A 27146-nucleotide genomic window follows, 5' to 3' on the forward strand; every position below is an offset into this window, starting at 1 on the left:
CCCACAGTAACATGAATGAGAATTAAATATTTGTTCTGTAAGCCTCTGGTAATATGGGGGTCACTTTTTTACTACAGCAAAGCTGACTAGTAAGAGTGATCATTTAAAACATTTTGGAAAATACAGTATAATAAAGGTATTTAAACAATTTAGAGATAGCTTCTATAAAATAGTATTTTCCCCTGATTACAAAAATATATTTTTAGGGTAGGAAATGTGAAAATAGAGATAAGTATAATAAAAATATATGTATAATTCCAGTAGATAATAACTATTCTTAAAATTTTGGCAAGTACTGCTTATATTTTTTTCAATGTATTTATACTTTTTTCTTTTCTTTTTTTTTACTTTTTATGAAACTGAATCCTACGATTTTCTTTTGGCCATGTGGCTTGCCGGCTCTCAGTTCCCCGACCAGGGATTGAATACTGGTTGGGCCACGGCAGTGGAAGCCTGGAATCCTAACCATTAGGCCACCAGGGAATGCCCATGATAATTTTTTAAAATAAATTTACTTATTATTTGTTTATTTATTTTTGGCTGCATTGGATCTTTGTTGCTACATGTGGGCTTTCTCTAGTTGCGGCGAGCGGGGGCTACTCTTCGTTGTGGTGCATGGGCTTCTCATTGTGGTGGCTTCTCTTGTTGAGGAGCATGGGCTCTAGGTGCACAGGCTTTAGTAGTTGCGGCACACGGGCTCCGTAGTCATGGCATGCGGGCTTAGGTGCTCCGCGGCATGTGGGATCTTCCCAGACCAGGGATCGAACCCCTGTCCCCTGCATTGGCAAATGGGTTCTTAACCACTGTGCCACCAGGGAAGTCCCCCGTGATAATTTTTAATAAATAATTTCCAGGGCCCAGAGCTCTTTATTTTGTCTAAAATATATATACTTATACCAAACACTGATAGCTTGATTCCAGCTTTGACTCTTTACAAAATCTTTGAAAAACAAAATAGCACTAAGGCAAGGCATTTATATATAAGATTTGGTTGAATATTTTTTTTTTTTTTTTTTTTTTGCGGTATGCGGGCCTCTCACTGTTGTGGCCTCTCCCGTTGCGGAGCACAGGCTCCGGATGCGCAGGCCTAGCGGCCATGGCTCACGGGCTCAGTTGCTCCGCGGCATGTGGGATCTTCCCGGACCAGGGCACGAACCCGTGTCTCCCGCATCGGCAGGCGGATTCTCAACCACTGCGCCACCAGGGAAGCCCATGAATATGTTTTTTATAATAGCTCTTGATAATTAGGATTAATTTGTCATTGTCCAAGACTTAATTTAAAAAAAAACAGGAAAAGATACATATTTAGAAACTTTGTAGCACTTTTACCAAATTGCCATGGTAGGTGAGTTTTATTATTAGTCTGTTTATAGTTTACATTGTGTCAACATTGCTTTAATTAACTGTCATATATTTTTGCAAGTATGCTTCTGTAGCCCAGTAATAATACCTATTGATAGTATTTACTGATCTCTTACTATGTGCCAGGCCAAATGCTTTACACGTACTATTGGAAGCAGTGATTTTATTTATTTATTTATTTATTTAACATTTTTATTGGAGTATAATTGCTTTACAATGTTGTGTTAGTTTCTGCTGTATAACAAGTGAATCAGCTATATGTACACATATATCCCCATATCCCCTCCCTCTAGCGTCTCTCTCCCACTCTCCCTATCCCACCCCTCTAGGTGGTCACAAAGCACCGAGCTGATCTCCCTGTGCTATATGGCTGCTTCCCACTAGCTATCTATTTTACGTTTGGTAGTGTATATATGTCCATGCCACTCTCTCACTTCGTCCCAGCTTACCCTTGCCCTCCCCATGTCCTCAAGTCCATTCTCCATGTCTGCATCTTTATATTCCTGTCCTGCCCCTGGGTTCTTCAGAACCATTTTTTTTTTTCAGATTCCATATATATGTGTTAGCATATGGTATTTGTTTTTCTCTTTCTGACTTACTTCACTCTGTATGACAGACTCTAGGTCCATCCACCTCACTACAAATAACTCAATTTCATTTCTTTTTATGGCTGAGTAATATTCCACTGTATATATGTGCCACATCTTTATCCATTCATCTGTCGATGGACACTTAGGTTGCTTCCATGTCTTGGCTATTGTAAATGGAGCTGCAGTGAACATTGTGGTACATGTCTCTTTTGAATTATGGTTTTCTCAGGGTATATGCCCAGTAGTGGGATTGCTGGGTCATATGGTAGTTGTATTTTTAGTTTTTTAAGGAACCTCCATACTGTTTTCCATAGTGATTGTATCAATTTACATTCCCACCAGCAGTGCAGGAGGGTTCCCTTTTCTCCACACTCTCTCCAACATTTACTGTTTGTAGATTTTTTGATGATGGCCATTCTGACTGGTGTGAAGTGATACCTCATTGTAGTTTTGATTTTCATTTCTTTAATGATTGGTGATGTTGAGCGTCCTTTAATGTGTTTGTTGGCAATGTGTATATCTTCTTTGGAGAAGTGTCTATTTAGGTCTTCTGCCCATTTTTGGATTGGGTTGTTTATTTTTTTGACATTCAGCTGCATGAGCTGCTTGTATATTTTGGAGATTAATCCTTTGTCAGTTGGAAAGCAGTAATTTTAAAGCAATTGTGTCATGCTGATTATTTTTTTTAATTTTTATTTTGTTTATTTATTTATTTTTATTGTTTGACTACACTGCAAGGCTTGTGGGATCTTAGTTCCCTGACCAGGGATTGAATCTGCACCCTTGGCAGTGAACGTGCAGAGTCCTAACCACTGGGCATCCAGGGAATTCCCTGATTCTAATGTTTGATTTATTGGGTAGTGTCTTTCAAGCACTTTGAATATAATTCTTATTAATTTAGTGATATCTAGCTAGTTATTCTATTTAATGTCTCTAGTATACTATACAAATTAATATTTATTAAATAATGTTTTGAAAACAGCTAAGATTTTAGTTTATCTAAGTTAATAAGTCAACCAGTTTGTTTTTACAGACTGCTCAGTTATTTAATAACGTAACACTGGGCTTTGGGCCTTTAGGCCTGGGCTTAATTTACTGAATCTTTTTTTTCCCCTATAGTTTTATTGAGATATAATTGACATACAGCACTGTATAAGCATAATGATTTGACTTGCATACATCATGAAATGATTATCACAAAAGTTTAGTGAACACCTCATATAGATACAAAATTAAAGAAATAGAAAAAACATTTTTTCCTTGTGATGAGAGCTCTTAAGATTTTACTTTCTTAACAATTTTCATATGTAGCATATAGCAGTGTTAATTATATTTATCATGTTGTACATTATATCCCTAGTACTTATTTATTTTACAGCTGGAAGTTTGTACATTTTGACTGCCTTCATTCAGTTCCCTCTCCCCCACCTCTCACCTCTGGTAACAAGTCTGATCTTTTTCTCTATGAGTTTGTTTGTTTTTGAAGTATAATTGACCTACAATACTATCTTAGTTCCTGTTACACAACATAGTGATTCGCTATTTCTGTGGATTTCACAGTGATCACCACTGTAAGTCAGGTTGTCATCTGTCACTATAATTATTGACAATATTCCCCGCAGTGCATTTCATACCTGTGATTCATTTATTTTGCAACTGGAAGTTTGTACCTCTTAATCTCCCTCACCTATTTCTCTCCTCCCCCCACCTCTCTGCTCTTTGGCAGCCAACTGTTTGTTCTTTGTATCTATGACACTGTTTTTGTTTTGTTATGTTTGTTCATTTGTTTTGTTTTTTAGATTCCACATATAAGTGAAATCATATAGTATTTGTTATTATTATACTGAATTATAGTTAATAACTATAGCAGGACTAAATCATCCTGTGTGTGGAAAATTCAAATGTGTTTTATGTTTTCGTCAAGAAGTATTTACATAGGGGCTTCCCTGGGGGCGCAGTGGTTAAGAATCCGCCTGCCAATGCAGGGGACACGGGTTCAAGCCCTGGTCCGGGAAGATCCCACATGCTGTGGAGCAGCTAAGCCTGTGCGCCACAACTACTGACCCTGCGCTCTAGAGCCCGTGTGCCACAACTACTGAAGCCCACGCGCCTAGAGCCCATGCTCCGCAACAAGAGAAACCACCGCAGTGAGAATCCTGTGCACCGCAGTGAAGGGTAGCCCCCGCTCTCCACAACTAGAGAAAGCCTGCATGCTGCAACGAAGACCCAACAAAGCCAAAAAATAAATAAATAATTAAGAAAAATTATTTACATATGTATAATGTGAATACTTTGTATATGATGTTGTATATGATGTTTTAAATACATAATCATCAAAAGTCATTGAATTGTACAATTTAAAGAGCTGTATGTAATTTATAGTATGTAAATTATTCCTTAAAAAAATTTCTTGATAAGGAAAAAAATAATAGTAATTCTGAATGAACCTGTTTTTTTTCTCTAGATATTTGGTAGTACGTTCCTTTTATTCCTTTTTAAAATTAAGACTTTAATTTTAAATTTATAGAAGAATTGAGCAGACAGTATAGTACAGAGTTCTCATTTTACATGCCCCTCCCAGAATTTTCCCTGTTATTAACATTTTATATTAGTATGGTACATTTTGTTACAATTAATGAACTAATATTGATACATTATTTTTAACTAAAGTCCATACTTTATTCATATTTCCTTAGTGTTTATTTAATGTCCTTTTCTGTTCCAGGGTCACATCCAGGATACCACATTACATATAGTTATCATGTCTCCTTAGACTTCTCTTGGCTGTGACAGTTTCTCAGACTTTCCTTGTTTTTGATGACCTTGACAGTTTTGAGGAGTACTGGTCAGGTATATTGTAGGATGCCCCTCCCCTGGAATTTGTCTGCTGTTTTTCTAATGATTAGACTGGGATTATGGGTTTTGGGGAGGAAGACCACAGAGTTAGAATGCCATTTTTGTCACATCATATCAAGGATACATACAACCTTTGATTACTTTTTCTTTTTAATAGAAGTCCATAAATATAAATATCATCCACAACTGATTACTTTTAATATGCTCTTTCAGATATGTTATTTCAGCGCTTTGCAAAGATATTCATTGGCTGTCTTGCAGCAGTTACTAGTGGTATGATGTATGCTCTCTATTTATCAGCATACCATGAACGGAAATTCTGGTTTTCCAACAGGCAGGTGAGAAGAAAGAATTTTGAGCATATGAACGTTTGTTTTAATATTTAATGTTAGTTTAAATAATGTGTTTTCCAGGGAGCCAAAACATATGCATGATAAGTATGACAAGTGCTTTCTTAATGTTATGGCTGTAAGCCAGTAGGAACAAAATGGTATAGAAGCTGTTTTGAGTCACAGTATCAACCTTGGAAAATTTAATAGCGTGTATTTCAAGGTGGTAGAACAGAAATTATGAGGGGGCTTTCCTTCATGCAATTGATTTATTGGGACTTTTGATGACAGTGAAATGTTATGAAGTTTAGTCAGCTTTTTAGTAGTTTTGGTAGTTTACATTTAAGAAACAGTCTGGAAGTTTCAGCCTCAAAATATTTTAATTTTTAGATTAGAATGTTTTGAGGTGCTGAAAATGATTAGCAGACATAACAGTATTTATTAAAATGTTGCCTCATGTTAGTATGTTTAATGTTTGGTTTTAAATCATGTGTTAATCACAGACTCTTTACTCACTATAGTTATATTCATAATTCATTTGGCCTTTGAATAAGTTTGTTTTCAGACTTAACCTTCACAATCAGGTATACCTGTAATATGCATTGGCAAAGTTCGTGGTGTTACCACTTGACTCTAAAGTTTTTTTGTTTTTGTTTTAGCCCAAACTCTTTTTTGTTGTTCTTATTTTTGAGCAAGTAGTCAAGCTGACTAAATGTTTTTAAGCCATTGATTTATCTAACAGCACCAAAACATTTAACTGAGTAATTACTCACCTGTATTGATTTGACCAAGGCTTTTGTATAGCCTATTCCCTTGAAAATGTTATGAAGATTAAGTATTAGTTGTTCTCAACACTGGATGTACAATAGAAAAATCTGGGATGACTTAAAAAATAACTTTCCTCACAGATTTTTGGGTGGGGTGGGGGGAGTGTCTGGGGTCAATATTGCACAAAATCTTTCCATGTGATTCTGTTATGTAGGCAGAATTGAGAACAATAAGGTTTAAAAATCTAGAAGACATTCATGAAGAGCATTGTGATGAGCCAGGAGCATTGGCATCATCTGGGAGCTTTTTCAGAATTGCAGATTCTCAGGCCACACTTTAGAATCAGAATCTATGTTTGAATAAGACCTCTAGAAGTTTTATATGCACATTAACTTTGAGAAGCACTGATTAAGAGTTCACATCTTTGAAATTTAGGAAGAAAAATCAGTACCCATTCATAAAAAATAATTTTGAGGAAATTTATTTAGACTAATAAGCTCTAAATGAGAAAAAAAGGGGTTCACTGGTCAAATAGATCTAGGGAAAACTTTATAGAGATTCTCAGTGTATAATGAATAGTGAAACTCTGAAAAGTCTTGCAATGAAAAAACTCATTTAACTTTCTCTAATCCAGCCTTTACATAGCTTATTTAACTCTTTTTAGGTAACACCCATTAATACCTTAGGAAGTTCTGTTGATCAAACTTTGGGGAAACTGCTATGATATCTTTTGTATTAATTGATAAAATTATGCATGAAAATAAACATGTTTCATTTTAAAAAATTATAGATTTATGAAAGTTTGATTTAGCATGAAAAGCACAGGTTTCAATGTTTTTGAATACCTATATTCTTTGTTCTGTACAGCCTAATTTTAGGAATTTTAAGATTTACTTATATTTCTGGGAGTTCATTTGAAAAGAACTGGTTAGTTATCTGCTGCTCTTGAAAAGCCCTAATTAAGGGCTTGCTGTTCTGGATACCTAGGGAAGTGGAACAGCAGTAGAAAAATAATACTTTCTTTTTAAACTTACATTTTTATTATGGACTTCTAACATCTCAACCATCATTTTTTTATTTCCTGCTATACTATTCTTGTTCTCCTTATGGTACTACTTTGGGTTTTCCTTCCAGATTTTTCTTATATATAATAGGCAAATAACTTACAAGTTACCATCTAGTTTAAACCTTAAGTATTTCATTAATGTGATTGCCAGATTATTGAAAAGTTTAATCTTATTAATATGGCCACTAGTGATTAAAGGAAAATTCAAACATGTCTTTGAATAAAAGGATAAATAAATAACATTAATGTGGAATATGAGGAGAGAAAAGATTGCAGCTGAAATTTAAGGCACTGGTATTTAAATAATCATTTCATTTTATTTTAGGAGCTTGAACGGGAAATCACATTTCAGGGTGACAGTGCCATTTATTATTCTTATTATAAGGATATGTTAAAGGCACCTTCATTTGAAAGAGGTATGATAACTACATTTGTATATTTAGTAACAATATTTTACTAAAATAAAACATTGTTCTTATATGTGGGAGCCCTTGAATGTGGAGATATGTCTCAGAATATAGGTATTGGTCTTCCTTGTACTTAATTTAAAAATTGGAAAAATGAGGCACAGAGTATTATATTTTGAGATCCTTCTTGATAATAAAGTATTTAATGACCTCTGAATAACATGTTCAATTCTTGTAAAAGCAGAATAAATAATCTGGAGAAAAATTTTTCTGGCTTTAGGTGTATACGAACTGACACACAATAACAAAACTGTATCTCTGAAGACTATAAATGCAGTGCAGCAAATGTCTCTATATCCAGAACTTATTGCCAGCGTTTTATATCAAGCAACTGGTAGCAATGTATGTGTCTCTTTTGACTTTAATATTTATTTTCTCACATATTTATGAATCCTCAAAATTATATACTGTCATCCTATTATCTCCTCTCTCTCTCTTTTTTTCCCAATTAGGAGATTATTGAGCCAGTATATTTCTATATTGGCATTGTTTTTGGATTGCAAGGAATATATGTCACCGCTTTATTTGTTACAAGTTGGCTTATGAGTGGAACTTGGCTAGCAGGAATGCTAACTGTTGCATGGTTCATTATTAACAGGTAAGAAAGGTGTTTTTCATTAAGTTTTACAATTTTTTGTGACTGGTAGAGTTCTAAAAATGGCTCCCCCCTCCAAACCTTCCATGCCCCGATTCCTGCCTGTGAATATGATGAGATTTCATCCCTGTGATTATGTTGTGTTGTACGGCAGCGGTCCCCAGCCTTTTTGGCACCAGGGACATGTTTCGTTGAAGACAGTTTTTCCACGGAAGTGGGGTGGATGGGTCAGGCAGTAATGCGAGCAGCAGATGAAGCATCGCTCGCTTGCCCGCCGCTCACCTCTTGCTGTGCAGCCCAGTTCCTAACAGGCCGTGGACCAGTACTGGTCCCTGGCCCGGGGGTTGGGGACCACACTTATACGGCATAGTTGACCTTACGGTAGGAAGGTTAGCTGGTGGGCCTGATCTAATTGTATGAGCCCCTAAAAGTGAGCAGCTTTCTGCAGCTGGTACAGAAGGGAAGTCAGAGATATTTGAAGCACGAGAAGGATTTGGTGCCTTGTTGCTGGATTCAAGTGAGGAGGAAATGAATTCTGCCAACAACCAGTGAGCTTGTAAAAACTCTACAAGCCCTGGATAAGAACTACAGCCTCAGTTGATGCTTTGATTTTAGCTTAAGGAGACCCTGAACAGAGAATCCGGCCATACTGTGCTGGGTTTGTGAGCCAATGAATCTGTGTTATTTTAAGCCACTACATTTGTGGTCCTTTGTCATGCAACAGTTGGAAAATAATACACCCACCTCTATCTCTCTTTTTTCAACCACAGCAACATCGGCATACATGTCTTTCCTCATTTGTTTAAAATTGATGACATAGCTTCATGAAAAGAAGGAAGAGACATCAGATGTATCAGTTTTAAGTTAACCACTATATTAATCTATGACAGTGTGCTTTGAATAATAAATCCATTCCTTTTGGTGATTAAAGGAGCCTCAGTTCTTTAATAGTGAGTACAAAGATAGTAGGGGATGGGACTTCTTTGAAATGGAGAGCTTAAATTTTCTTGGCATTGGTCAGTGTCAAAAATTTATTTTTTGAATGATCCTTTTTTGGCTTTTGAAAGTGCTTCCTCTTCATAGCACTTTTCCCTCATAACACTTAACGTGATTAAATTTTAGAAAATGAGACCTTTCTTCTGTTATACATTTTCTTTTGGCAACTGCCAAATGAAAAATATGGTACTTCAAAGACACTGAGTTTCAGATTTAGGGCTATATGTCTTACTGGGCTTTGTTTAGGGTCACATGCTGGCAACAGTTGGAAGTAAGTGATTTAAAAAATCTTCCGTAGAAGTTCTCAAGTATAGCTGTCCAGCTTTATGAGTTATCAGTATATTTCTTCTTAACTCATAAAGGGAGTACAGGGATGAACCAAACTTTATTATTATAAAAGCAACATATGTACATCATAAAAAAATTGAAACCAGCAAAAATAAAATAACAACTTCACATTCCCACCACCTGGAAATCACTCAGCATTGTTTATATCTTGGTGCATATTCTTTTGGACCTTTTTCTTTTGTGAATATGTGTGTGTATACATGTATGTATTTGTGGTATATGTATGTGTGTGTATATATATATATATATATATATATATATATATATATATATATGTATATATTTTTTAACCAAGATGAGATATATTGCACATACTGTTTTATATGCTGCTTTCCTTATTTAGAAGCATCTGCCTTTCTATTTCAATTACTTTTTTATCTTCTCTAATACCCAGCCCATATTAGAATTTCCTGTGTTGACCCCAAATTACCCTCTATAGCTGGTTTATCCAAACCAGTATTTAATCCAGGACTACGTATCTGGTTGTTACGTTCCTTAACTCTCTTTAAGTCTAACATAGTCCCTTTTTTTAATGACAGTTGGCTTGTTGAAGGGACCAAGTCAGTCATCCTACAGAATGTCCCAACTTCTGGATTTCTCCTATTGCTTCCTTGTCGTGTTATTTAACTTTTCTCTCTGTCTTCTGTGTTTATGTAATCTGGAAGATACCTCTAAAGGCTTGATGGATTCAAGATAAACAGTTTTGGTTAGAATATATTGTCGATGATGTAGTTTTCATGTTCTGTGACTTTACAAGTTACAGGGTATTTAGTTGGCCTGTCCCTAGTGAAGCTGAAATTGACTGCTGGTTTGAAGGATGACAGTCTGATCTCTCCATTGAATAATTATATTTTCCTCCTATGACTATAACACAATCTGTGTGGTGTTCTGGGGCATCAAATGAACGTCCTTTTTACCATTAACAGTATACCCAAGGGTTATAACTCTAGTTGACAGTCTTTGCCTAATTTAGGGTTTATAAAATTAGGTTTTTCTATTTTCATTAGCTTCATTCTTCAAAAGTAGAATCTTTCTTTATTAACCAGGTTCTTTGGTTACCTTTAAATTCAGTTACTATTAGAAAGTTAGGATAAATGCTTAATTTCACTTCAATTACCAGTTTCTTTGTAAGAGATTGTTTTAATAGCTGTCTCATACAGTGATAAAAAGCATTTTCTGTTGTTCTCCTTTTTAAGCATATTTCTGTACTTAGAGATTTTCATTGATTCGATAGGGCTAAAATACATTACCATCATTATTCTTTTTCTTGCTTAAATTTTTACATTGGTCGATAGGAGTGCTTTCAGACTGGCTCCCGAGTTCTTTTGACACTCTTCATTAATCTTTGAAAGCGTCTTGTTTTCTGGCTCAACAGGAAGAGCAGGCTTACCTTGTATATTCCAATGAAAGATTTGCAATTAGCCTTTTCTCTCTGGAGCTTTGATTCCTTTTAGTATAAAATAGTATTAGAGAATCTGGTGTGGATGCTAAGGGTATATATGACTTCTTGTTAAGTCAGAAAGTGCCTGTTAGAGAATATTTTAAGTTGCCATGTACTCTTCTAAAATTTCATTAGGATTTATTGTTAGAAATTTAATAGCACACTCACAGAATTTATTTCAGTGCTAATAGACTAGGTCTAGAAATTTCTTGCTTTTTAGAGTGAAAGTGTGTGTTTCGTATACAGCATTATTTAAAATAGAGACCTTCTAAAGGATTGCTTTCTTGACTATGTGATGCATTAGTTATTGCTGTATAACAGATCAACCCAAAACTTAACAGCTTAAAACAACAAACATTATCTCTCACAATTTCTGAGGGTCAGGAATCCAGAGTGGCTTATCTGTGTGCTTCTAGCTAAGGATTTCTTTTGAGGTTGAGTCAGTAGTTGGTTGGGGCTACAGTCATCTGAAGGCTTGACTGGCCTGGATCATTTTTACTTAATTCACTTCATGTGGCTTTTGCAAGAAGCCTCAGTTCCTTGCTGGCTGTTGGCCTAGAAGGCCTTAGTTTCTCATCACATGGACCTCTGCAGAGGGCTGCTCACAACTTGGTTGCTGGCTTCCTTTAGAGTGAATGATCCAAGAGAGACTGGAGTGAATGTGTCATAGTGGAAGCCAGCTGTCTTTAATAACCTAATATCAGAAATGATAGAACACAACTCTGCCATATTCTGTTGGTCATGCAGACCAATCGTGGCACAACATGGGAAGTGGCTACACAGGGCGTTAATACCAGGAGGCAGGGACTGTTATGAGCCATCTTGGAGGCTGGCTGTCACCTACAATGAACTTTAATATTCATTTCATTGAATCCCTAGATCTTTCTTCATCAGAAGTTCAAACAGAAAGACTAGGCAACTTTATCATGTAAAAATAACAGCAATTAAAGAACGATAAGACTCCCTGTCAAATAAATTATTTTAAAGATCTTAGTGAGAATTGTAAGGAAATTGCCTTATTTAATTATAATTCAATTGCCTTGTTTAATGAGACAATATATCCTGGGTAGCTGGAGCAGGAATTAGGTAGAAATATTAATCTGATATATTCTGTTAAAGTGTATCTTTTAGCAATTGAAACATCTTAGCAAGTAGCTTTTTCTTTATGTGTTTGTTTTGCATTGTTTATTTTTTATTGGTATATAGTGTCCTTTTTTTTTGGTCTGTGTGTTGTGCGGCATGTGGGATCTTAGTTCCCCACCAGGGATTGAACCCGTGCCCCCTGCAATGGAAGCACTGAGTCTTAACCACTGGACCGTCAGGAAAGTCCCATATTGGTATATATTTTATACAGCAAAATATATCTGAATGCCATGAAAGGGTATGCTGTCTTTTTTATTTATCAGCTTTGGTTTATATATGATTGCCTAGAAAAGTGCAAAAAGATATTAGTCATTCCATTATATTATGATTATTAGTTTTGTTCTTAATGACATTTTGTGACACTCATTCCTTAATATTAGAAGTAGAAAGCAGGATTATAAAATAGCTCGTTTGTTCAAACTAAAGGATGTAGGTATGCTAGAAAATTCAAGAAAATTTCAGGAAATAGCACTGTGCATATAGTAGTGGGGGGGAAATTAGAGGCAGATGACTCCCTTTGATCAGACTTATCACCAAAATGGGCTGAGTCCAGTCTTCATGTATAAACAATATAGAAATTGCTCTTGGTCCCCACTGATCTTCTCATCTACAAATATATCCCTGAGAATCACTTTCAGTGGATACATGTTTATATTTGAAGAGCAAAGAAAATATATCTGATTAAAAGTCTATACTAAGTTTAATCTTTGGCCAAAAAAGGGTAACTGTGCACATCGGTGATTCATAAAAGGGTAAAATGCAAGGAATGCACATGTGCCAGAGTTAACAAAAAATAATGGTGACACATGGTGCTGGGTCTGTCATAATAATATTGGTATACTCTGGATGCTTGTGGAAGTATAAAGGTTTTCAATTTTAGATGCCAGTTTTTCCCAGGAATTTCATTGTATTCCAAGGAAGTAATTCAAAAAAGAAGGAAAGAGTTCACTGCTTCAACTTATTTATTATAGTATTATTTGTAATGATATGAAAAATTAGAAAATGACCTAAATATAAGGGAATGGTTAGGTAAATTGTAATATGTCAGTGCAAGGGAACATATAGCCATTAGAAGTTATACTGATATTGCATAGGTGTTTGTTTTTCAACTTTCACACATACATTGGATTGACATGCCAAGCTGTTTTTTTTTTTTTTTTTTTCTGTACGCGGGCCTCTCACTATTGTGGCGTCTCCCGTTGCGGAGCACAGACTCCGGACGCGCAGGCTCAGCGGTCATGGCTCACGGGCCCAGCCGCTCCGCGGCATGTGGGATCTTCCCAGACCAGGGCACGAACCCGTATCCCCTGCATCGGCAGGCGGACTCTCAACCACTGCGCCACCAGGGAAGCCCCAAGCTGTTTTTCACATCTAATCTAAATCAATGTTTCTCAAACTTCAGTTATATATATTTAAAACTTAATAATCATAGATTCCATGTGTTGATTTAAATAATTTGAATGATAATGCTACTTAGATATAAAGCATTAAACTATGTTTTTAAGCTCCTTATGTATTGAAACCAATTTACTAATGAAGTAACAAACCAGTAAGATATTAACTATAAAAATTTTAATGTGAAAAATTATATTTTGCTGACACCAAATTTGTACTCTCTGTGTATGACAAACCTACACAGTTAGGTACTGTGAGATGACTCATTTCTCATCATGTTGCTCTGTTCAGTCCATTATGAAATCTTTTTTTTTTTTTCTTTTACCACAGTGATCAGTACATCATTCTGTTTTTACTTGGCAATACATCGTTTAGTATTAAGACCATCTCATTTTTTTCTGATTAGCCCAAGCTAATTGAAGTAGTACTGTGTTACCAACTGGATTGTTAACACAAACATGGAAGTGAGTCCTGAAATATTTTTGGCAGTAGTGCGTTACAAAGTGGTCATCCAGGTGATTCAGGTTATGTGTATACTATGATGTGTTTAAAATGAAAACACAAAAACTCAGAGTTAGCTGATCTCTGGGAATGTATCCATAGATGCAATTGATAAAAGCAGTTATTATTTGAATTGCTGGTTTGTGCTGCTGTCTGCTAGACTCTGCCGCTGGGGAGAAAACGTGAGTCTCATTGGATTTTGTCCCATCCCACTATTAGCCTTCTGGTTCTCACTACCGCCAGGCATGGGTGGTGTGGGGAAGAGCAAGAGTAGCACAAGTGTTCAGGACTGTGGCCGTGAGGAGGCTTGTTCACGTGTAGAGAGTAACTGGCAGAGACCCTACACAGTTTTTGCTGCAGTGACTAGAGGTTTCCTTCATCCCTTCTCCAGACAGTGCTTCTGGTGCAGTTTTATAGGTTTCACTGCACTAAGCTGTGTGTTGGGTAGGGGTAGTGAGTGAGTCTTTGGAATGAGGATTGCCAGGTTCACCTTCCCAATTCTAGGCTGATAGAGTGGTTGGCAGAGTCCTGACTTGAGAATAGACATCTTCTCCTTCGTACTTCCTAACTTACGACACGTGCATATCTTGTTTTGTCTTTTAGAAAGCTAACTTTCACAATTTTTCATAAATAATATTGTATGCAAGTAGGTGGCCTTTAGAATACATGATGTTCACTAAATGGTATTGCAGCAATCAAATCTGGAAAAGAAGTACTTATTGCACACATAGTAAAATAAATTCCAATTGGATTAAAGAATTAAAAGTTAACAGTGAAACCAATGATCACTATACAAAAACATTGGTTCCTGTTTTTAAAAAACATTTTTAATAGGTAAAGCCAGAAACAATGTAAGTATATAACAATAGGAGCTGGTTAGATTATGATAAACCTGTACAGTTATGTGCCATGACCATTCAATATTCTTGAAGTATATTGACATGTATACTATGGAAAGATGCTCATAATATATTGTTAAGTAAAAATAGTTCATTACAGAGTTACAAAAGAGGTAAGATATAATACTGTTTACTAGGTTCTGGACACTGTACTAAGTTTTTTCCAGCTTTTATTTCATTTGATCTTCATGTTTGTTTGTTTTTTTTTTTTTTTTGCGGTATGCGGGCCTCTCACTGTTGTGGCCTCTCCCGTTGCGGAGCACAGGCTCCGGACGCGCAGGCCTAGCGGCCATGGCTCACGGGCTTAGTTGCTCCGCGGCATGTGGGATCTTCCCGGACCAGGGCACGAACCCGTGTCTCCTGCATCGGCAGGCGGATTCTCAACCACTGCGCCACCAGGGAAGCCCTGATCTTCATGTTTTTAATTTATGTATATATATTCAATTACACATACATTCTTAGAACACAGGTTATTTTCTAATACTTTTTAGAAGTTTTATTGAGATGTAATTGGCATAGAATAAACTTGTACATATTTAAAATGTAGAAGTTAATAATTTTAGACATTTAGACACACTTGTGAAACCATCAACAAAATCAGTATAATACACATTATCACACCCCAAAGTTTTGTTGTGCTTCTTGGTAATATCTCCCTCTTTCCTCTTCTTACCCCACCTCTACTGCTTTAGAAAATCAGGAAAGATCAGGAAACCAGTGTTCTGCTTTCTGTCACTATAAATTAGTTTGCATTTTCTAGAATTTTATATAAATGGAGTCATATAGCATATACTTTTTCATTTTTTTTTCCTCCACTCAGCATAATTATTTTGAGATTCATGTATGTTGGGTGTATCAATAGTTCATTTCTTTTTATTGCTGAGTAATATCCTATTGTATGGCTATGCCACATTTAAAAATTTTTCTTTTAATTTATTTCATTTATTTTTTTGGCCGTGCTGCGTGGCTTGTGGGTTCCTAGTTCCCCAGCCAGGGATTGAACCCGCGCCCTCGGCAATGAAAGCACGGAGTCCCAAACCACTGGACCACCAGGGAATTCCCTATACCACAATTTGACTGAACTAAGTTACACGCAAGAATGTCTGTCTCTATTAGGAGAATTATGCAGCAATTTTCATAAAGTTTTTAAGCAATAGCACCTTTGTTTTTTGTGTGGGAAATAGCCATTGGGTTTATGAGATCCAGATTTAATTATCGGGAAGGGAGTCCATTGTGGTGTGAGAATATGCATAGGAGACAACAGGCTCTCAATGAAAACTGATAGAGGAGAAACTTAGGAGGAGCCTGCAAAGACATTGTGTTTGATTCTGGAGATTTTCAAAGCTCTCTGGATCTATCACATAAAGGACTACTGTAATGTTAATTCTGGGTAACCTGCTGATTGAAAAAAGTATTAAACTAGATATCAGAAGATATGCATTGTAATCCTAGTTGTGTCATCTACTAGCTATATGACTTCATTAAGTCATCACCTCTCTGAACTTCATATTCCTTTTATATATGGGTTAGTATAAGAACTGTGGATCTGCCAGGCCTGCTAGTTATGCAATGCACATTGTGCTCTAGAGAGGGGTAGCCATCTTGTTAAGGGAAGGGAGGTTGGGGGGCTGAACTCCAGTGTACTCTGCAGCAAGCTGTGTGTTGTAGCATGAGGCTGTATCTGCCCAGAGCAGGGATGCCTTTTTGAACTTCTCACAGAGGCCCATCTATTCATCAAGCAGACACAGCAGCACTAAGTCTTCCTGAGTAGGAGGTAAGGTAAGGGTGAAACACTATTAATTTGTTCAAAGATGCTGTATAGGTAATTAATGGTGGCTTTGTCCATGCCTACCTCACAGAATATGGAGAACAACAGTGTGTGAAAGTGCCTTAATAAGTATAGTGTTACACAAATATAATGTCGCTATTTTGCTGTTCATCTGTGGTTTATTTTAGGGTAGATACGACAAGAATTGAATACTCCATTCCTTTAAGAGAAAACTGGGCACTACCATATTTTGCATGCCAAGTGGCTGCACTTACAGGCTATTTAAAAAGCAACTTAAATTCTTATGGAGAGGTAAGATACAAATTTATTTGTCACAATTCTGATGTATTGCAAATGTGGTACATTATTTTAAAGCTATTCATATTAAGAGTTAAATTATATTCAGTGAAACCTGGTTACTACACAGTAAAGGATATAGTTAGGTAATCTTGTTATAACTGTTATTCTGTAATCTGATTGACAGTAAATTATATTTATGAGAAAGGAGATGTTATGTTGTTTTAGTGCAGTTACTTGACAAATATATGAAGAATATCTTATTTTGAAAATTAATCTGTCTCGTTATTTTACCATTTCTCTCACTTCTGGAACATTGATGGCCTTTAATCATCACAAGTTGAAGAATATTAATGAAGATATAAAGAGTGACTACAAGGGACAACAATGGTAGCACTGCATATTTTGTTTGCCCGTATGTTTTCTGTGACTGAGGTGTAGGTAAGCTAGTGAGCTTCAGGAGACTCCTGGATAGTTTAGATTCTTACTGTTGTTGTGCTGTTGTTGTTGCCATAAGCCCTTTCAGCAGTCAAGTGAAGCTTAGAGACTCTGTCTCAGAATAAGATTTTAAATGCATAGAATAAAATAAATGTGATTATAAAAGGCAACCAATTACACTGAAATTGACTTAAATGTAGCAATCCTTTGACAGTCTGTCTGCCTGTCTTAGGTTAAGAATTCCTGGCTAGAAAAAGGGACTGTAGGGACCTGGTTGGCCAGGAAATTGTATTTAATTATGGTTCCTTTTTGAAATCTCTGAAAAATGTTCTTTCCTCCTTTCAGTGATGTCAGATGTCCTGAGCATAGCAAACTTTATTTCATTTTTTTTTTTTTTTTGGTACGCGGGTCTCTCACTGTTGCGGCCTCTCCCGTTGCGGAGCACAGGCTCCGGACGTGCAGGCTCAGCGGCCATGGGCCCAGCCGCTCCGCGGCATGTGGGATCTTCCCGGACCGGGGCAAGAACCCGCGTTCTTGCATCGGCAGGCGGACTCTCAACCACTGCGCCACCAGGGAAGCCCTATTTCATTTTTTATAACACTAGTATTTCCTTTTTTATCTAAAATAATAAGAACACATTTCAGATTTGTAATTTTCCTTCTGTTGGTTTTGTATAAACAGCTTTCTGAGAAAGAATGTTTTCTGTAACAGGGAGTCTTTGAGTGTTTTCCTGTTAGATTGTGCAGCCGTCTCTTAGGGAAGAATAGTTCTTCAGTTTTTGAATAAAAGTGTATAATATAGCAAAACGAACTGCCTAAGCTTCTTTGTAGTTACCATTATTTTGAATTAATATGAAAGTTTTGTTGCCAAAAAAAAGGTTTATCAAATATTTATTTTATTTTATTTTACTTTTGGCCATACCGGCCAGCATGTGGGATCTTAGTTCCCCAACCACGGATCAAACCCGTGCCTCCTGCAGTGGAAGCGTGGAGTCCTAACCACTGGACTGCCAGGGAATTCCCTTTTAAATCTCTTTTTAATAAAACCATTATTCTTATTTATGTTAAAAGAAGGAGTTTTGGAAAAGGTAGAATGAAATGTAAACTTATTTTTTCCCTTCTATACTATATTTTATATTTTTCTGAATAACTTTTTTAAATTGCCATTCTATGTATTCTTTCTAGTATTTTTAAAATTCTAACTTTTTAAAATTAAAAAAGTAATACAGGGGCTTCCCTGGTGGTGCAGTGGTTAAGAATCCACCTGCCAATGCAGGAGACATGGGTTTGATCCCTGGTCGGGGAAGATCCCACATGCCGCGGAGCAACTAAGCCCATGCACCACAACTACTGAGCCCACGTGCTGCAACTACTGGAACCTGCACACCTAGAGCCCGTGCTCTGCAACAAGAGAAGCCGCCACAATGAGAAGCCTGTGCGGCACAACAAAGAGTAGCCCCTGCTCGCTGCAACTAGAGAAAAAGCCTGTGTGCAGCAGCGAAGACCCAATGTAGCCCAAAATAAAATATATAAATAAATAATGTTTTTAAAAAGTAATACATCTACATTGTACAGATGGTAAAAAAAAATTCAGTCAGTGCAAATGGATAGATATACAGTGAAAAGTATATTTCCGTTCAGTTTACTGTTGTTTACCATGGACCTGGTGCTTTTTGAAGGGATCCAAGAATAGCTTATACTCCTATTTTAGTTTACATTTTGTTTCAACTTTTTTTTTTTTTTTTTTTTTTTTGCGGTATGCGGGCCTCTCACTGTTGTGGCCTCTCCCATTGCAGAGCGGGCCTCTCACAGGCTCTGGACGCGCAGGCTCAGCGGCCATGGCTCACGGGCCTAGCCGCTCTGCAGCATGTGGGATCTTCCTGGACCGGGGCACGAACCCGTGTCCCCTGAGTTGGCAGGTGGACTCTCAACCGCTGAGCCACCAGGGAAGCCCTGTTTCTCCTTTTTTATTTAACCACAATTATTTTTCTCTATTTTGAAAGTATTCCATAATATTCTCCCTTCTTCCCTCCCTTTCTCTTTTTTCCTCTCTTTGTATTAAGGTAATGGAGGAAAATTGTCCTTATCAGTTATTTGATTATTTATAACTAACCACTCATCTGGTACTCAAGAGTACATAGCAAGAGCAAAATATCTATGAAAATATTAAAGGGGTGACAATATTAAGGATTCTATAAAAACATGGTAGTAAAAAAAAGCAAGTTTACTGTATTCTTAACCCTTCAGCTTAAAACTCAATTTTTGCGGTATGCGGGCCTCTCACTGTTGTGGCCTTTCCCGTTGCGGGGCACGGGCTCCGGACGCACAGGCCTAGCGGCCATGGCTCACGGGCTTAGTTGCTCCGCGGCATGTGGGATCTTCCCGGACCAGGGCACGAACCCGTGTCTCCTGCATCGGCAGGCGGATTCTCAACCACTGCGCCACCAGGGAAGCCCTAAAACTCAATTTTTTAAAAAGCAAAAGTGCTCTTTCTGTCTCCGCTGCTGCCATGGTGCCCGTTAAAAATCTTGTGGCACAGGGTGAACAAAGAAAAGAAGTAGCTCCTAAAGTTTACTCTTGAGTATACCCATTCTGTAGAAGATGAAGTCTCGGATGCTGCCAATTTTGAGCAGTTTCTTCAGGGGAGAAAGTGAATGGAAAAGCTAGGAATCTTGGCGGAGGTGTTGTAACAATTGAAAGAAGCAAAAGCAAGATTACTGTAACTTCTGAGGTGCCTTTTTCCAAAAGGTATTTGAAATATCTCACCAAAAAATATTTGAAGAAGAATAATCTGTGATTGGTTATGCATAGTTGCTAACAGCAAAGAAGGTTTTGAATTGTGTTACTTCCAGATTAATCAAGATGAAGAAGGGGAGGAAGATGAGGAATAAAACTCAATTATCTGGTATATTTTGTATGAGTTCTTGAATAAAACTTAGGAACCAAAAAATATATCTATATAAAAAGCAAAACTGTCCAATCCTTCAATTATGTTTGTTTCCTCTTGAACTTACCCTATACACACATGCCTGTGTGTGTGTGTGTGTGTGTGTGTGTGTGTGTGTGTGTTGAAATCTAAAGCAGGTTTGTACCGGAATTAATAGTATTGTATCAGTGTCAGTTTCCTGGTTTTGACAGTGTATAATGGTCGTGTAAGATATTGTCATTGAGGGAAGCTGGGTGAGGCAGTCCATGGGAATTTTTTTTTTTTTTTTTTGGCTGTGTTGGGTCTTTGTTGCTGTGCGCGGGCTTTCTCTGGTTGAGGCGAGAGGGGGCTACTCTTGATTGCGGTGTGCTGGCTTCTCATTGTGGTGGCTTCTTTTGTTATGGAACATGGGCTCAAGGCGTGTGGGCTTCAGTAGTTGTGGCTCGTGGGCTCTAGAGCACAGGCTCAGTAGTTGTGGTGCATGGGCTTAGTTGCTCCGTGGCATGTGGGATCTTCCCAGACCAGGGATTGAGTGTCACCTGCATTGGCAGGCGGATCCTTAACTACTGCACCACCGGGAAGTCCCATGGGAATTCTTTCTACTGTTTTTGCAACTTCATGTGAACTAATTCAAACTAAATATAAATATGTATTTTTTATTATAACTTTTTTACATGCATTCCTTTTCTGGGGGGAAGGGTGTATAATTGTGTGAATTTTTATCATGTGTAGTTTCAAGTAACCATTACCATAATCAAGATGTGTATGTATATATACACACACACTATATGTCACTTATGTTACCCCTTAATTATCATATCTTTCCTTAGCGCTAACCTCTGGCAACCATAGATTTGTTCTCTATCACTGTAATTTTGTCACTTTGAAAGGTTATGTAAATGGAATTCTGTAGTATGTTATCCTTCAAGATTGACTTTTTTCATAAAGCCTAATGCCATAAACATCTATCCAAGTTGATGTTGCATGTACCACTAGTTTGCTCCTTTTCGTTACTGAGTAGTAGTATAGCAACATGGATATTTTAATCATATATTTTGTACTTTGCTTTCCATTCTTGAGACTAGATCTCATGGTCCCAGTTGCATTAGGATATCCAAGCTCAGATCTTTTGTGCAGTTACCTGGAGCCATCCAGAGATATCTGTGGTTGATTACTGAAACCCATTTAATGTTACTTAAGTAATGTGTATAAAAAAGCTGACAATAAAGGCATAGTTGAAAATGAAGTGAGAAAGGTAAGGGGTAGACAAGAGTGCACAGAATTTTGAAAATGTCCAGAGAAAGGAGAAACTTAGGTCATTTTCCAGATTGTGTTTGACAAGTGTTTCTATTATTACTATTATTATTTTTAATTTGGTGGCACCGCACGGCATGGGGGATCTTAGTTCCCTGATCAGGGGTCCAGCCTGGCCCTGCCAGTGAAAGCGTTGAGTCCTAACCACTGGGCCACCAGGGAATTCCCTCTATCATATTTTCACTGCATGTTCTTAGAGTAGTTTGAGAATAAACCTTTGGAATTGGCAATTTGTTTCATTATACTGTAGCTTTTTGCTAGCATCCCCAAAGTAATCTCTCAAGTGGCCAGTAGGTTACTTAAGCTGAATCTAGATCTGACGCTTCATTGATTTCTGGAGCTGGTTTTTCTGAGGATAATGGTTTTAGGCCTGGTTATTACAGTTCTGTTGTTCCACATTAGAAGATTTCCAGAACACTTTCTCTAACAGCTATGGTGATAGAGCAGAAGCTTATGTATTCTATTAGTGCTGAGCCCTTCTGGACCTTGCCCTTGATATCTGATCAACTGATGGAATTTTTCCATCTCTTACATTTTGTTATCTGGTCTTAATCTTATTCAGGATGCTGAAAAATTCTTACATCTGCTGATGGTCTGAGGTATCTCTGACTCTGGAATTTATCACTGAGCATAGTCAGCTGAGTCTGAAAGATTTAGTTTTAGAGAACACAGTTCTTATCTTAGGTTTCTTGACTTGACTCTTATTGTCCTTTCATTGTTCTTATCAGAACCAATTGTTTTGACACTGTGGCTGATGGAGGAATTAGGAATAAAAAGGTAGGTCCCTAGAAGAAGTTGAGACTGTTGCTAGAAATATGCTAAGACTTGGTTTCTCACTAAGGGATCACTTGGGAGATGACATTTGAAAGAACAGAATAGATTTTAGCCAGGCGTATTTCAGGCAAGGGCAGTGAAATCCTTGTGTTTAGTACTTTAGCAGATGAAAACAGCTGAGAGTTTTATATGGTTGACAGTATAAACTTTGGGAAAAGGTAAGGCCACACTGTGCTGAAAGAAAATGAAAAAAGAAATGGACTTTTTTCCATGGGGTGTGGAATGGACTGAGACATAAGTAGACTAATCACATGGAAGCTCTTAGGAAAATATGAAGCACCAGGGAAGTGAAAATATTACAGAGTGAAAGGAGTTACTTCCACTGTAACTAAAGCCCAGCAGTCAAGTCTAGTAAAAGCCACCATTTAAAAATATTTATTCCTTTATCTCTTTTGGGGTGAAAGAAAATTGTACTGAATTTTCTTTTTTCTTTGTCTTCCTGAAGTTCTCAGTATAATGTTGAACATTGAAGGGCAAGTGGTTGATTTCTCTCTAGAGTGCTTGATTTAAGATCTTATTGTTTATATAAGGATTTAATAATTATGTGATTTAAAAACAAAGTTTCAAAAATTGTATAGCCTTAAAGTGGAACCAGTAACAGAGCTGCAAAATTTGAGGTAACAACCTCATAGATTTTTATAGTAATGAAGCTGTTGATATTTAGTTTCTTTCTTTGTTTTCCCTAGAGGTTTTGCTACTTGTTGATGAGTGCTTCAACTTACACATTTATGATGATGTGGGAGTACAGCCACTATCTCTTGTTTCTTCAAGCAATATCTCTATTCTTGCTAGACAGTTTTTCACTGGAGCAAAGTGACAAGGTATTATGGCATTTCAAAATTATGATTTTAAATCTAGAGAATAAATGTCTTTATCGGGTTGTATAAAACCATTTAGCTTTTAAGCTTAATTTGAAATGTTTTAATAGGTTCTGATTTATACTTCTACTCAAAAGGGTAGCTAAACTCATTCTCCCCTAGTCCTTTTAAAGCACTTTGAAATTCCCTTAAACATGGTCTGCTTAACCAGTCACCCCTGTGCTTCCTCTCTGTTTCTAGTCATTTCTCCATCTTCCCTTTCTGTCTCTTTAAAAAAAGAAAAAGGTGAAATATAGGAATGTACAAAAGAGCATATGTATGCTGTATATACAGTGTATAGAAAAAATATGAGTATTTGAACACCCAGGCCAAGATATGGAACATATGAATACTAGAAGCCCCTTTTTCTCAGTCACATCCTGCTCCCTCCCCATCAGAGGCTAACTGTCCTGAATTTTGTTAATCCTTCTTTTTCTTTATGTTTTTTTACCACCTATCTATGTATTCCTAAAACTATGTTGTCAAATAATGTATTGTTTACTTTTGCCTGATTTGCTTCTGAGATTCATCCCTGGTGATGTACAGAGTATATTTCATTCATTTTTATTTATTGATGTATTCTATTGCTGATGAACATTTTTAGGTTTTTCCCAGTTTATTGTTCATATGACCAATGCTGCTATAACCATTTTTATACATGTCACCTGGCACAGAAGTGCAAGATTTTTCTACACTATATAGTGGAATTACAAGTCAAATTCATAGTGGAATTACAAGTCAAAGGATGTGTACATATTCAATCTAACTAAAGATATCAAGCCTTTCCCCAGAATGGTTATATCAATTTATACTTCAGTCAGCAGTAAAGGTTCCCATAAACGTTTTGTTCCTTTGTTTCTTTATCTTTTTCTCTTTTGCCCTCTCTTACCTTTTTTTCTTTATTTATAAACATGTATTAAGTACTTAATATGTTGTCTAAGCCAGAAATTTGGGAATCTTCTCTCCTCTTCCTTTTCTTCAGATGGTCCAGAATTCTGATGAGTACCAACATTTAGGTTATTTCAATAGAGAGAATTTAATATAAACACTCATTAACCAAGTATAAAGTTGTTAACTTGTTAAATGAAAAGGTAGTAAGTACCTGAAAGTATTATAGAGGTAGCAACTTCAGGAAGCAGCTACCACCCCTAGAGCTGAGGGCTGAAAGGAAGAATTTGGAATTATTAAAATGTAGAAGCTTAGAGGAGGGAACCCTATGGAGCTGAAACAGACTTCTGAGGAAGGGCCACTCCTCAGCTTTGCTGGTATCTCTGAACTGGGAAGAAGGGCTCTGTGGAAATGGGACCCAGACTTCTGAGAATGGTACTCTGGCCTGCTGATTCTGCCATCTCTGGGGTAAGAAGATGTGATAAAGCTCGTTCTTCAAGTGTTAGGGAAACTGCAGCTGCATCCAGCTGCCTTAACAGGAAGGAATTACTCTGTTGGAGTGAAGCAGCATTGCTGAGGTGATCCTCCCAGGAAGTGCAGGCTGCAGTAAGGAACACGCCCCTGCTCTCTCCTCCCACCTTACCTCTCGCTAGCATGGATTGGCAGAGATTAATAGGGAGCCAAATGAAAAAGCAGAAATGTAGACTGAAGAAGCCGGCCCCAGCATTACGGAGCCGGGATAGCGGGATAGGTTTGGAGCTAAGAGAACCAGCAGCCAAAATGAAAAAAATAGAACATTCCCAGCGCCCAGAAGATCCCATAATGCCCTCCCCTGTCATTGCTTCAGCCTCCCGACAGTGAGGTATCTTTTTAAAAAAATGGCTCTGGCCTTTTAGGAATTTTTTTCTTTTGGTTTTCTGGTTTGTTTTTTTTTTTAACTTTTAACACTCTGCCTTTTGATTCCTCCCCCTCCCCCCCAATTAGTGTCTATATTTTGTCTTAGTTCTCCCCTTTCTAAAAGGAATTTATTTTATGGTAGATTAAATTATTATACTATTGAATTTTAGAAAAGAAATACAGTAAGACCTAACTTTCCTGGGAGATCTTCTATTAGGAAATTGAATTTAACTTTCTTATTGTCATTGTTAAATGGACCAAGTGCAAAATACTTTTCTCTGGTGCTACATTTCATGGGAGTATATTTTCACCGGGTAGGTTTTGGGAACTGCTGCTAACGGTTATGTTTTTTTTCTTTTTTTGTGGTACGCGGGCCTCTTACTGCTGAGGCCTCTCCCGTTGTGGAGCACAGGCTCCGGACGCGCAGGCTCAGCGGCCATGGCTCACGGGCCCAGCCGCTCTGCGGCATGTGGGATCTTCCCGGACCGGGGCACGAACCCGCGTCCCCTGCATCTGCAGGCGGATTCTCAATCACTGCACCATCAGGGAAACCCACGGTTATGATTTTTGATTTATGCAGCCTGATGTTGCACATATGGACAAGACAAACCAAGTGAAATTAAGTCAGAGCCTGGAATTGAAGAAGGTTTTTCCAGTCTGATTTAGACATCCATGGTTTCGAAGCTTTTTACTTTGTGGAGAGTTTCTAAAAAGGAGGTGATAAATTAGTTACACCCCATGGCATTAAAACTACGAATTGAATGGTTGTAAATATAATACTGTCCAAAATTATAGTAGAGCATTTACTTTATAATTGTAGTCAAATCTTATCTAATGAAAAGATGTACAATAAAATTCATTTTATTCTCATTTTATTTTTGTCCCAACAGGTTCATGAAGTTTATAGAATCTATATATTTTCTCTCTTTCTGGGATATTTACTGCAGTTTGAGAATTCAGCTTTATTGGTATCTCCTTTATTAAGTTTTGTAATAGCCTTAATGCTTGCTAAGTGCCTTCAGGTAATTAGAATTGCCTTTTTATCATTCTTGGGGTGAATTTTTAAATTGTTAATTTTTTTAAACCTCACTTCTTTGTTCATATACTTTTCTTCCCTGCATAGCTGAATGTGAAGAAAGGAACTTTCGTGGCTAAAATAATGAAAGTAATTAATTTTTACTTGGTGTGTACTCTGACAGTGACATTGAATATTATAATGAAAGTAAGTAACTCTGTGTTTGAGATTCATGTGGTAGAGCAAATTGAATAATGAAATATACTGAGCTAAATTTTAATGAGAATAATGGGATAGCAAAGTAATAGAGTTTGTACAGTAACATTTTTAGTTGAACAATAATCATACCTAGCATATTAGGTGAGAAAATAGGATTTTGAGTCTTTCCTATAGAAATACTTTAAAAAAATTACACTTTATTTTTCATTTAATTTAAAATGTCATCATTACCCAATTAACACTAAGTAATATATGGAATAAATTCAGTTGAGTAAAAGACATTCAAAAGAGTGGGTAAGTTATTTAAGCCAGGTGGGATAAGGTTAAAATCTTCTTACTACCCCATTATAGTTTTATGCTTAACTATAAGGTAATGTGATTGACTATGCCAGTAAATCTCCTTGCTTCATAGTTACATCATGTATTTTTAATTCATATTTTTTGTTTTGTAGTTTTGCTGTGTTTTCTAGTTCTAGTATTGGACTAAAGCATATTGCTATAAACTTAGCTAATAGTTCTTTGTTGTAACTAGTGTTTTTCTCCTTCAGATGTTTGTCCCACACAAAGAAAATGGACATATGCTGAAATTCCTTGAAGTAAAATTTGGACTAAATATGACTAAGTAAGTTTTAGATTATGTAAGTTTATCTAACTCTATACCACTTAGAAGATAAAGAGCAAAAATAATCAAAGGAGGGAGTATACATCTAATTACATACCACTTAGAAAATAATTTGGGATATTACAATATCTAGAAGAAATAAGACATTAATATTTTTCTCATTTAAAAAAGAATCTCATTTAGATCTTTTAAAATTAGATATACTTAAACCTCAATAGCATCACAGTATGTTGAGGCTGCTTTCCTTGATGAGGAATGATAACAATCTAAGGTCAGAATAAATTAAAGATTTAAAATGAATAAAGAACCAAGGAAA

At 36.8% G+C, this 27146-nt stretch overlaps 1 protein-coding gene across 5 annotated transcripts in view; it reads left to right on the forward strand.

The window, feature by feature from the left end:
- DPY19L4 (dpy-19 like 4) overlaps positions 1–27146 on the forward strand; it is a 61054-nt gene that overhangs the window by 10946 nt on the left and 22962 nt on the right. For 3 of the 5 annotated variants that reach the window (XM_067017128.1, XM_067017127.1, XM_059042876.2), the window contains exons 3-11: positions 5022–5146; positions 7297–7387; positions 7659–7780; positions 7891–8036; positions 16713–16836; positions 23019–23153; positions 25865–25996; positions 26098–26196; positions 26757–26830. In XM_067017128.1, the coding sequence (XP_066873229.1) occupies positions 5022–5146; positions 7297–7387; positions 7659–7780; positions 7891–8036; positions 16713–16836; positions 23019–23153; positions 25865–25996; positions 26098–26196; positions 26757–26830 (1048 nt within the window). Of the gene's footprint in view, positions 1–4677; positions 4803–5021; positions 5147–7296; positions 7388–7658; positions 7781–7890; positions 8037–16712; positions 16837–23018; positions 23154–25864; positions 25997–26097; positions 26197–26756; positions 26831–27146 lie in introns of all 5 variants that reach the window. The other 2 variants (XM_067017129.1, XM_067017130.1) reach the window with 2 other exon arrangements.

This window comes from Kogia breviceps, chromosome 17 (assembly GCF_026419965.1).
Source record: "Kogia breviceps isolate mKogBre1 chromosome 17, mKogBre1 haplotype 1, whole genome shotgun sequence".
Lineage (NCBI taxonomy): Eukaryota > Metazoa > Chordata > Mammalia > Artiodactyla > Physeteridae > Kogia > Kogia breviceps.